Raw genomic sequence first — 12,803 nt, forward strand, 5'->3', positions numbered from 1 at the left:
AAATTTTAATGACCGTTTCTTAAACTATCCTGGATTTCTATTAAACTTGGACAGAAGCTTGTTAATAATCATAAGATAGTATCAAGAAGTTTTAAAACACTTATTAGATTCATAAACTGTCCTGGGTTTTTATCAAACTTGGACAGAAGCTTTTTTCGGGAGAGATCCGTTTGCGCCAAAAATGCGTCCTTTTGCGCCGCAACTTTTTTTCTCCAATGCTACGTTTGCGCCACCTGTTTTAAAATTACATGGTATCATTTGCGCCAAAACTAAAACATACGATTGTGCCAATTAGAAGAAAAATGACTTCCCTCCTCCTTTATTTGGACTTGGAACCGGCAGTTCAAACGGCAAATTTTTCCTTTTCTGAAATATACTTTCTTCTTACTGCTTTATTGCATGGGTATTTCCCAATTTAATGTGTTTAGTGGCTTGTAACCTTATTTTCCAGTTCATTATAATTCCTGTGGAATGCTTCTGCTCCATTACTGGATCGTGTTCTACTCTATTCTACCATATAGTGACCGCCTTCCCAAACAGAGCGGTAGATAGTTTCAGCCTATACGGATGGTGGGAACAAAGCCCTGTGTCATCAACATATGTGGATAAAACCTTATCACCAAAGCTTCTATTTTCTTCTCTTTTGGCATATCTTGTAGTACATATTCACATGGACTGTCTAATGCATTACAAGTCATTTCTCTCCGGATGCTCAATTTCATGGTGAAATATCTCCAACATAGTGATACTTTTTAAGCCAAAAATTAGGACAGGTAAAATGGCGCAAATGAGTTTCGAATATTGGCGCAATTGATACATTTGGAAAACAAAATTTGGCGCAAATGATACCCCTGAAAAACAGTAATTGGCGCAAAAGGACTACTGCCCTTTTTTCAATCAAAAGATAGTATCAACAGGAATATTTTATTGATTTATTTCCTCATTTTTTTAACAAATTGTCTGTTTAACATATTGTATGAGATAATTTATGAAATAATTACTGTGGTGTGTTCATTACTCACTGTTGAAGGCCGTGGGGTGACTTATGGTGAAAACTTCTACGTCATTTTATTTCTTGCGATGAGATGTCTCATCCCCAATCATACCACATCTTTTTCTTATTATCAAAACTTCAACACGTATTTTCAAAAACTTTAAGAACGATTGTACGAATATTTATTGAAACCTCGTAACCAGCTTCAACATGTTCATGTGTGGACATGTATCATTTTCAAATATTCAAAACACGTATTGAAAATGGCGATTAACTGGAAACAACAAAGTATTAATACCAGAATTTGTGACTGAAAACGCTCCACGAACAACTCAAGCTGGCGACTTTGGCGCAATGGAGTGCGATGGTTTATAAAACGCGGGATATCTTAATTTAAGTCTACATATGTGCAATTATTATGAGCAGTATATTTGTTTCAATGTCAGTATATAAAGCATTTTTTTTAATTTGTTTTTTAGGGATGCACCCAGTTGCACCTTTTCATTTAAGATATATTTCCGTGACGTAACCTCGAAAGATTAGTCACATCACTAAAAACAATAAGGGAAATGAAACTTCTTCTCGCATGTTGCACTTAGGTAATAGTTCTCTTCGACAAAATACTGCCTTGAACTCAATTTTGGTATAAATATAAAGAAGCCAGTTTCTGAAATGTATATTTTTGTAAACTCTTAAAGCTAGGTAGCATATCCCTTAATTGATATAGGCTCTTAAATTCGACAATGTTGACAAATAGAAAAGAAAATGATGAGGTACAAGAATATATGGAATAAAGAATGATCGGCAAAAGGTAAAACGAATTATAAAACAAATTGCCTAAAAATATTGAATACAGAAATACTGAATCCCCATTCAGACCCTCATGATCTGACATTTAAAGCTTTAGGACATTTATGGGCATGCGATACAGTGATTGTTTTTACAAAATCAATTTGTACATGTGTATATGTGCTAAAAATTATATCTTCATGTGCTAAATTTAAAAGACAAATGGGTTTGAATTATTCGACATTATATACATTTTTACTTAATATTTCGGTTTCTTGGACATTTCTGTCCTTTGAGCAGACACCCTTAACATTTTATGTTTCAAAATATAAAGATATGCAGATTTCGGTAAAGAGATAAGGAATATCTTCGTTACAAAATTGGGTTCTTCCTACATTTGTGTAACAATGCTTTGTTAATCATTGATTTTTGTTCAAAGAAATTGATTTAAGAAAAAACGGTATTTTTGTTGAATATTTATCTAGTTAAAAAAATCGTTAATTTCTTCATAATAGTTGGAACAAAAATCTCCATACGGTATCAAGCCAAATTTCTAAAAAGAAGGGAAATATGCTCTTAAGCTAATGGTTAAATCTCGAAAAAATGTTAAAATTCTAAAAGTTTTTAAAAGAAAGAGTTTAATGTCTGCTATTTTAGATTAATTCTGCGAATTGTTTTTGTCTGCAAAAACATAAAACATAGAGATAAAGAGAATCACAACTAATTGAATAAAATGGAGGATTGAAATGGAGAATGTGTCAAAGAGACAACAATCCAACCAAAGAGCAGAAAATGGTGCGTCTAAACACGGCTAAGGACTCATAAGTGCACTAATATGTTATAATATGCTACTAAGGACTAAAAGAGTGATGTGCAGTGTAAACAAATTTCTTATCTAGATTGAGATTGATATTTAATGCATATATTCAAATTTAATCAATAAAAGATCACTGATAATAACTGAGACTAATATAACACATGTGTTATTAGTCTCAGATAATAATTGAACAATGCCTGTGCCGGCCCGGTTTTCGTTAATTTTTCCGAAAATCACTGAACTATAAGACACGTGTCAAATTACATAACTGATAACACTATTACCTTAAAAAATGAAAAAAAAATTATTTAGAGAGGAAAATTACCCAGACATTTAGATATATTTACCATAAAAATATGTTTTTAAATTTTTAAAAAATCATTTAATATGCATCGGTTTATGATTTAATGAAAACATATAGAAAATTGTTAAGCTGGTTTTTTTTTTCAAGAAGGAAATAATGTTTGCATCGAGAAAAATAGCCCCTCCCCTATAAATGATCATTAATTTACCTAAGTGGGAGCTTAAATTTTGGAATCAATCGCGAGGCCTGACTGCCATAAACAACAGATTACGAACAGCAAACAGTGGATACACCAATTCATTGATATGTATGAAAGACAACGACGGACACAAAATGATTGCACTGAATAATTTCAACTACCATTGAGATAGATTTTTCAATTCTCCTTATTAAATTAGACATGCATTTAAAAAAAACCTTGGGATATCTATTACCGTTAGGTTTCAAATTGGAATTAAAAATTGCATTTTCCCAAAGAGTTTTAGGTAAAACCCCGTGAATCTCACCTCCTAGAAATTTGAAGTGTCAGCTAAGATGTTTGAAAATATGTATGAATTTTCTTACATACTTGAAATTGGAAAGGAATATAAACACATTCAGTATGTTTACTGTACAAACAAACAACAGACACCAATTGTGTCTTATATTGTTGAAGTCATTTTTACTGAGATCAAAATTTGATTAATTGATTATTCAGTGGTTGTTTAAACGTCCAGTGGCAAACATTTCATGCATATTCAGGACGAAAAGTCGTTTCAAAAGTATATAATGAAGTATTTGGTATTACAAATGTTTAAATTTTCTAATTATTTAGTAAATGTCATTTCTTAGGTAGTTCTAATTAATTTGTACGAATCAAATTTTTCTGACAAAATGAATATCTTTTGCTCTCAATTAACACATACGATTCTGATAACAATGGATAATATAAGGAACTTTGTAACTTAAAAAAAGAAATTATGATTGTTTAATCAGGCGTTATGTCAGTTCGCTTGTGTCAGTCGGATCATTGATTTTCGGCAATATCAAGGAAAAACCGACACGTTCTAAAGATTGTTCAACTACTCATTTATTGGTGAAATTATAACCTAATATGTCCTGTTGATAAGTATATATGTACAGAACTACAAACATTTGCAGTGAATGTTAACATAAAAGAATCAAATAATTTCTGCTATGCTTGTAGTGAAAACGAAAACAGCTTACAATATTTTTTAGATATATACATAGATAATCGTTTATAAAATGTATCCGTCAAAGTGAAAAAATATATAACATGTAAAAATACATAGATCATTCATTTATTGCAATCAATTATATCAAGCATGTTAGTTAAAATAATTTCTAGAACCAGTCACTCTCTGTAGATATAATGCGTCGGACATTGTATGCATAAAAATAAAATCTCGATTTTTAACTGTATGAAATAAAATTAGTAAGAGTTTCGCGGAACACAATGTCTCGCCTTCGTTTGCCGTAAACTTGAACTCTCAGGGTGAGGCTGAACAAAATCAAGACACTATATTTTGATTGTTATGAGCTTCTGTCCAAGTTCAAAAATATTTCCGGTGCCTATAAAATAGCCGACTTTAATTAAGTTATTTGAATCTGAGCTGGCAAAATAGCATATTATCTATTATGGTGGTATCGGCAAAACAGCTACAAGTATTGCCTTTAATGAAAATGCATATCAATTTTAAATACTATTCTAAATAAAATAGCTTTGAGAATCGTGTAAAAAGCGTTCGTTGTTCAGTCGTCAATGAATCATTCAACGTGCGTGTATCGTGCGTGCGTGTATCGTGTATTTATCATTCATCGTGCATCGTGCGTGTATCGTGTATTTATCATTCATCGTGCATCGTGCGTGTATCGTGTGTTCATCATTCATCATTCATTTTGCGTTAATCTTCCGTGTAACGCTCATCGCTCATCGTGCGTGTATCGTGTATCGTGCGTGTACCGTGCGTGTATCGTGCATTCACCGTGCGTGTATCGTGCGTGTGGTCAGTTTGAATTTTAGAAGGTCTGTATAATTATACTATAGTGGACACGTCCGTTCATGATATCCCCTTGGGCAAGGGTAAATATTGAAACGCACTTAGGGAGCTACCCGATTTGATTTTTATGGGGGGGGGGGGGGGGGGGGCTAGGATGAAATTTGAAAAAAATAGGCAGGACAGGAGTTTTGATTAAAAAAAAAAGGCAGGATGAGACACATGCAAAAAAAAAAAGTCAGGACGACAATTTAGGTAAAAAAAAGTCAGGATAAACTAAAAAAAAAAAAAGGCAGGACCGAACAGAGTGAAAAATAAAAAGCCAGGATAGAGATTACAGCTAAAAAAAAAATGCAGGACAACATTTTTCATCCTAGCCCCCCCCATAAAAATCAAATGGTAGCTCCCTTATTTTGTCACATATCGCCGTGTCAAACTGAATCCCTTGGGATAAGGGGTTTCCTCTTGGGCAAAGGAAATAGTAAGGGAAGTTATACCCTGCAATATTAGTCTTACACTCTAAAAATGGCACACCCATGTGGTAACTGTTCAAAACACTGCACTCGAATGTGTGTGTTTTGTGAAAAATGTGAAACATGATTTCACCAAAAATGCCAGAAATTAACAAAAGATCAGTTTCGGATCTTAAGTCAGACTAAAAGCTGTGATTTCATATGTACACAATGTTGTCATACAAAAGATCATAAATTTGACTATGATCTTTCTATTAGGCCAAAATAAATAAATAGTGTGTTTCCTATTTCACCCCCAAAAAAATTAGGTAAGGTAGGTAGGTAAAACATTTTATTTTATGAAAACTTTTTATTTTTTTCTATCGATGACAGCAGCAAAAAGATTCCAAATGAAATCATTTGATGTGCCAGCATGCTTTTTTGATAGTTATAATAGTACTTAATTAAATCTACAGGTTTTTGAATTTTCTGTTTTAGTTCTCTGTATTAAAGAAATATGAAGATAAACTGTTATGCAAATTTTATGAATTTCATGGGTCGTAATAGGAATATGTTCTTGCCGATTTATAATCTTAAAGCAAAAATGGCAGTGAAAAATCTGGCATTGTCATTACGGTATTATTGTTTGGCCTAATTGAACCTAACAATGTAAATGACACACAGGGTATACATGTGGGAACAGATTCCTACCCCCTTTTTTTTAGTTGTAAAAACACTGCAAATCAATGCTAAGCAGCGGCTTATGGTTTTTTGAGGGGTAATACTCTTGCACCCTCTTTATTTAATATATAGATATTCTGTTTCACATTCAATGTTTATTACATGTTTTCATATTTATCCGGAACAAATTGAACTGGACCGATTTCTCAAATCACCGTATTATCGACTACCTTTAATTTCTGTGACACCGTCCGCTTCAATATTTCAACGCATGGAAAATGGACGACATTTGAACTTCCTACGGAAATCGAGACATACCACTGTCAAGTACGTTTGATTCGATCATAAACTGTGATAAATTAATCTGTTTAACTCCGTTATTTTTAGATAAGTGGTTTATAAATACATACGAACTGTAAGTTATTTATTTCCGAGAAATGAACTGTAAATTCTACTTTCGTTTTTGACTCGATTAATAATCTTGTATTTAACATTCATATTTAATTCGTACACATTGTAAAATATTGTATTTTTATTTCTTTCAGTTTACCAATCTACTGACTATCATGTAAACCTTTCTGGTGGAATTTATAATTACAATTTCAAACAAGTTGTGTTCGTTATATCTTCATCGAGATTGCGATTGCAGTCACCTGGTTAAACTAGTTGAGTCCGGCTCAGCACAGTAAATTGACAACAACTTGTCTACACATCTCCTGAACAGGAAATACAACGGAGCATCGTTCGTAGCTGTTACCTTGACACTACGCAACACAGCTTGTGCGTCCTAGACAGCAAACCAACAACGTTGAACAAACATTGCCTACACATAGTTGATTTACATCATGGATCCAAGTCACGCGGAACAGCAAGAAGAGGTTCAGCCCCCAGAGGGAAATGTCACTGAAGAAATAGAAGAAAATCCGTCTAAAACAACAAATGTAGATGAAAATGCCGAGACTAGGCGAGTGCGTGAACTTACCGAAAAGGGACAGGGAGCCTTTATAGAAAAACGGGACAAGTTCTATCACGACTTAGAGGCCCTATGGTCAAACCTAGAATCTCAGTTATTAGAAACTGCCAAGCCTCCTAACGATCTCCAGCAATTGTTAACAGCACAAGATAAAATTGTACAAGCCTGTACTAAGTATCGCAGGCTCACAGACGAGTACTTGACATTTCTGAAAAATACAAAAACATTAGACAGCCTTCAAGACATTGATACGTGCAAATTCTCAACGGATATCCGAATGTCTAAAGTCGAACTGGCAATTGAAACTTTGCACGAGCATCGCCTCACCTTGACAAAGGCTAAATCTACAAAAACGAGGACATCTAAGGGCAAGACCACCTCGCACAGTGGGAGCTCCCACGTCTCTGACATTTCAAGTCTTGCACGGAAGAAGCGTGCTAAAGCAGAGGCTGCAAGAACTCAGATAGCCTTTGCTGAAAAACAGGCCTTGCTCCTAAAGCAGGAGGCAATGATAGAAGAACAGACTCTTTTCAAGCAAAATGAAATAAAGGCCGAGGCAGAACAAGAAGCCATCAGAGCAGACCAAGAAGCCACAAGCAGAAAAGCCGAGGCGGAGCAAGAGGCTATACGTAGAAATGCCGAGACTGCACACCAGAGAGCTGAAATGAAACGTGAGGCCATACGCAGGAAAACTTTAATGGAACAGGAGGCTGCACGTGCAACACGGGAAAAGGCCGAAATTAAAGCTGCTATGAACATTCTAGAAGCACAAAGAGAAGCTGCAGCCGCAGAAGCCGAGGCTCGTGTCCTAGAATACGACGGCAGCCAAGCATTTAGCGATCTTCCTGATGAAAAGGAAGACCCGCTCCAGCGTGTGCAAGATTTCGTCAATAAACTTCCTGTATCAACTGTTGTAAAGGAAGTAACAGGACCTCAAAAGAAAAAACAAATTCCTGTTAAGATCGAGCTGAGTCACGAAGCACCAGCGTTCGTGCCATCCGTGGCACTGAACTTACTGTCACAGACATCTGCTGTCATGCCTTCCGATACTAAGTCACCGGAAGTTTAGTAACCGGCATACAAAAACTAGGCCTTTCAGATGAGATCCCTGCTGAACACCAAAAACAGGGTGTTAAAGAAGCGATCCCTGTCTTACGCACAAAACAAGACGTTATAGAAGAGATCCCTGTTTCACACCAAAAACAAGGCGTAATAGAAGAGATCCCTGTTGCACACCAGCAACAAATCAACTCAACATCGGAGATTACTAGATTTCTCTTGCGCAAGGACCTGCTTTTCTCCCGATTAACAAGCTTTAACGATCGGGCAGAATCCTTCCATACATGGAAAGCAAGCTTTAAAAACGTGACAGACGAGTTACAAGTATCTGACTCGGAACAGATTGATTTATTGATCAAGTGGCTCGGTCCAGAGTCTGCTAAACATGCCATAAGCATAAGAGCGTCGAACGCCAATAATCCTACAATAGGTATACAAAGATTATGGAAAAGGCTTGACGAGCGGTATGGTGCTCCAGAAATGTTGGAAGCCTCTGTCAGGAGTAAACTTGACAAATTCCCAACATTGACGAATAAGGACAACGCACGTCTTTATGAACTATCTGACATTCTATCAGAAATAGAATACCACAAGGAAAATCCCAAGCTGGGATGTCTGCTAGCTTATTTTGATTCACCGACCTGAATAAACCCTGTCATTGAAAAACTACCATATGGACTTCAGGAAAAGTGGATTACAAGGGCGTCTAGATACAAATCTAACCACGGCGTTGCCTTTCCTCCCTTTACAGAGTTATCTGCTTTCATCAGTGAAATCAGTAGAATTAAAAACGATCCTGGATTAATCTTTGGGTCAAAAGTCACACCAAATACAAAAGGTGCTGCGCCAAGGTTCACGTCTTACCCCAAGACTAAAGTTGGTACTCATAAAACAGGGGTTGAGCAGCAATCTGGAGACGCCAGCAAACAAGGTCTTTGTATTCTGCACAATACAAAGCATTCCTTAAATGAATGTCGAGCGTTCCGAGCCAAGTCAATAGAGGAACGCAAAGGTCTTTTGAAAGAAAACAATGTCTGTTACAAGTGTTGTGATTCTACCAAACACAGAAGCCGGGAATGCAATGCACGCATAAGTTGTAAAGAATGTGGAAGTAAACAACACACTACCGCACTACACATCACTAGACCACAGCAACCTGCAAGTTCTCAGTCAAGCATACCTAAGCAAGCCTACGGCGGGGAGCCTACAGAATCGGCTGAAACTAAGTCAACCTCAGTTAACTCTATCTGTACTGAGATCTGCAAAGATACATATAGCGGGAAATCGTGTGCTAAAATACTTCCTGTGAACGTTTATCACAAAGATAACCAGTACAAAGTTATTCGCATGTACGCCATCATTGATGACCAAAGCAACCGGTCACTAGCATCACCTGAATTCTTCAATCTTTTCGACGTAAAAGATAAACCGGAGAACTATACTCTATCAACATGCTCCGGCAAAGTAGTCACTTCCGGGAAAAGAGGAAGAGGTTTCGTCATGGAATCAATCAATGGTAATGACAAGTTTGATCTTCCTGTACTGATTGAATGTGATCATGTTCCCAATAATAGGAACGAAATACCTACTCCTGAAGTTACAATGCATCACCCTCATTTAAGAGAACTTAGGGCTAGCATTCCACCAATAGAGGAAAATTGCCAAATTCTTCTCTTAATTGGCAGAGACCTTATAGAGGCACACCATGTCCTTGACCAGCGCATAGGACCACCCAGAACTCCATATGCACAACAATTGAAACTGGGTTGGGTAGTGATAGGAGAAACTTGCATTAACAAGCAGCATGTGCCTCTTGAGTTAAATGTCAAAATAACTAACATTTTACCTACAGGACAACCTTCAACGTTTCAACCATGCAGTGGGAAAGCCACGGATCGATTCTGCGCCTCCTTCCATATGACGTAACGGCCAAAAAATCAAGGGCGACAATCGCGATTTTTCATAGAGGGCGACAGTATCGCGCCATCGCGGCAATTTGTTTACATCGTGTACGTGTGATTTTTCGCGAAATTTATCATTAAAGACAATTAAACTTGTGTCATTTCATCATCAATTAGTTATATAGGTAAGTTTTACAGGTGACCATGCTATTTTTTCTTCTTAGAAGATTCTATTTTACAAGAAACGAACATCTGAAAATGGCAAGTGACGTTGTAATTTGGAAGATAAAAATATGGCGGGTGTTTTCCCCTTCTGAAAATAACTGACACATTTGCATCCTATTGGCTATTTAAATATAACATGACCAAAAATAGTATCTATGATGATAGGAGTCCCTAAATATTTGCATAAATACCCATCACTCCGTGTCAAATTGTAACTGAGGCTGCGAAAAGGAAGCACATAAATCGACGCCATTTTTCAACAGATTAAGGTTTCTGAGCTCACGAAATCCTAGTATTATTACTTTTAATGGTTAGTAGAAAAATATGAATACTATCCATAACATAATTTATTGATCTGATCGGGTTATGGCTACATGTTTGCCTCTTTTCGATTCTGAAATCCAGTAAATTTCCGTAGACCACATGTAAATAAACGCCCCTTTTCCAGCGGTGAGACTTCAATTTGAATAAAACTTCAATTTTTGCATGTCAATGTTAGCATTTAAATTTTAATTAAATTTTGACAGTTGTGTAAAGCATTTGTGCTGATTTGTTTGGTTGTCTCGAATCGTAAAAAGGTTAACATTTTAATTTTTGAACCCAAAAAGTGTGACGAAAAACACAAAAAACAAACAATAAAAACAAAGGAAAAAAATAACTATCCCCAGGATAAAGGGGGGTTCCAACTATATGTCCCCATTCAAATGCATTGATCGTCCCCAAAAAAGAGAGATTCCAATCCCTTAAACCCTATCCCTGGATCTGCCACTAGGAACTATGACTATTAAAACATATAAAGAATTAGAGAATTACTTAAGGAACAAGAATAGAGAAAATTTACCATGAAATAAGGAAAAATAGAGCAAATGACATGCTAGTCCAAATAATTATGAAGTCTGACAAGACTACTTTTTTTCTGGGACGACTTCCTATGCATCCCAGCAAAAAATCTAAATATTCCTAGCAGCAACTACAGTTTGTAAGCCAGAGGTCTGGTCAAAATCATTTTAAACTATTTATGTGCTAATTTATATATTGAGGAAAGAGAAATTATGGACAAAAAGTATAAAAAAAATAGAGACAAATGAACTTAAGGATTAAATGATAAAGAAATGCAGAACACCCCATCCAGACCCTTGTCTATGTGAACAACAGTACTATTATTTTTGCTGAATAGTGCATATGGGCATGTAAAATATCTTTTAAAGATTTCAGGTATATGAAATATTCACCAGTAGGAAAGTTTAAATTCTGTCCCTCCTTCCATGCTAAAAAAAATTATGTGATTTATTGTTGAATTTTATTGCCACCTTCAGTATTGGCTAGGTGTTGTGGCCAGGTTTTATTGGCATTGGATACATTTATTATCAATTACTGGTATGAAGAATTAAAGATATGAATGATTGAATGAAAAGTTATCTTTTAAATAACAGATACCTGTAAGATAATTTAATGTTATACTTTATTTAAACATTATTTATATCTATTAAAAAGGTTGATATGTTATTATGGTGATGAATTTTAGATACTAAGTAAATAAATTTATAAGTAGAAAATTTCTCCAAACATCTGTTGGTGTGTATAATTATTACCTTTTCTAGAGGACCTTTTTCGGAACGTCTGGATTGGGTATTTTTTAGCTCAGAATTTCGGAATTGATCCTTCAGATTCCAGTATTTCCTTTCAACAATTTTTTTTAAATTGGGAACTCAGAAGATCATGTTTTTGTCAGTAGACAATTAAAATATATTATAATTTACCAAACATATAGCAACTCTAGAGAAGTTTGAAATTAAATTCATTTGATAATATCATCTGCATAAATTATATATTTTCAGATAACAATAGGAATAAGAAGAGCAGGATTTCTATATTGAGGATTTACATGTATGGGACAGAGGACTATTTGACTTGATTTTACTTTAAAAAACTTTTTAATTTTAACAATAGTTCTCCTTAATTGTTTTAAATACTTTTTACATACTTTTCATTTTAACATTTTTTTTATGACTTTGTATTTATTCATTATTTAATAAACTTTTATTACTAAACATTTTTATATTTTCAAATATACATACAATGTGAAACACTCAACCATTTTATATTGATAACGTGGGGTAAATGTACACGAGACACTATGCTGTTGCAATACAATATTACTTAATGTCATTGAAAAAACTGAGATTCATTGATGCAAAGCTAGCATATTCATAGGGGCTGGCCCCCCTTTCATAGGAAAAAATTGGTTGATTAAATAGGGAATCACTGGAGTGGGCCCCTCTTAAGTTAGTCAGCAGCAACAGCAACCCCCCCCCCCTCCCATAGAAAAGTTCTGGATCTGTCACTGGTATCAGACATATACATGTATGTACTATAGTATTTGAGACATAAGAAAAATAAAAGATATAAAAAGTTAAAATGATGGTCTTTTATTCTTTATAAGGTTTGAATGACTTAAATGGAAAGTTTCTAGAATTGTTCACTTCTAGACGTAGTGAGGTCTCTCAAGTGGCCAATCATGACATGACCTTTCACTGTTTTGTTTTCATGTAGATTTCAAAGTGTGGTAACCCCTGCACCTAAATAAATCATTTTCAGTAGATACATATCT

At 35.2% G+C, this 12,803-nt stretch overlaps 1 protein-coding gene and 1 long non-coding RNA gene across 2 annotated transcripts; both read left to right on the top strand.

Moving 5' to 3' along the window:
- The first annotated feature begins 6,173 nt into the window (after positions 1-6,173).
- LOC139502142 (MAP7 domain-containing protein 2-like) lies at positions 6,174-8,683 on the top strand. The gene is made up of 2 exons (XM_071291518.1): positions 6,174-6,361; positions 6,580-8,683. The coding sequence occupies exon 2, from the start codon at positions 6,880-6,882 to the stop codon at positions 8,074-8,076; it is 1,197 nt and encodes a 398-aa protein (XP_071147619.1). The 5' UTR covers positions 6,174-6,361; positions 6,580-6,879; the 3' UTR covers positions 8,077-8,683.
- Positions 8,684-10,134: 1,451 nt separating this feature from the next.
- Positions 10,135-12,243, top strand: LOC139502143 (uncharacterized). Its single transcript, XR_011658738.1, has 2 exons — positions 10,135-10,502; positions 12,031-12,243. It is a non-coding gene; the product is annotated as an uncharacterized lncRNA (long non-coding RNA).
- Positions 12,244-12,803: the final 560 nt, after the last annotated feature.

The sequence above is a fragment of the Mytilus edulis genome, chromosome 13 (genome assembly GCF_963676685.1).
Source record: "Mytilus edulis chromosome 13, xbMytEdul2.2, whole genome shotgun sequence".
NCBI lineage: Eukaryota > Metazoa > Mollusca > Bivalvia > Mytilida > Mytilidae > Mytilus > Mytilus edulis.

What these genes read in the sequence shown, in the direction of transcription:
- LOC139502142 (XM_071291518.1), top strand. Translation starts at nt 6,880, where the DNA reads ATGGATCCAAGTCACGCGGAACAGCAAGAAGAGGTTCAGCCCCCAGAG.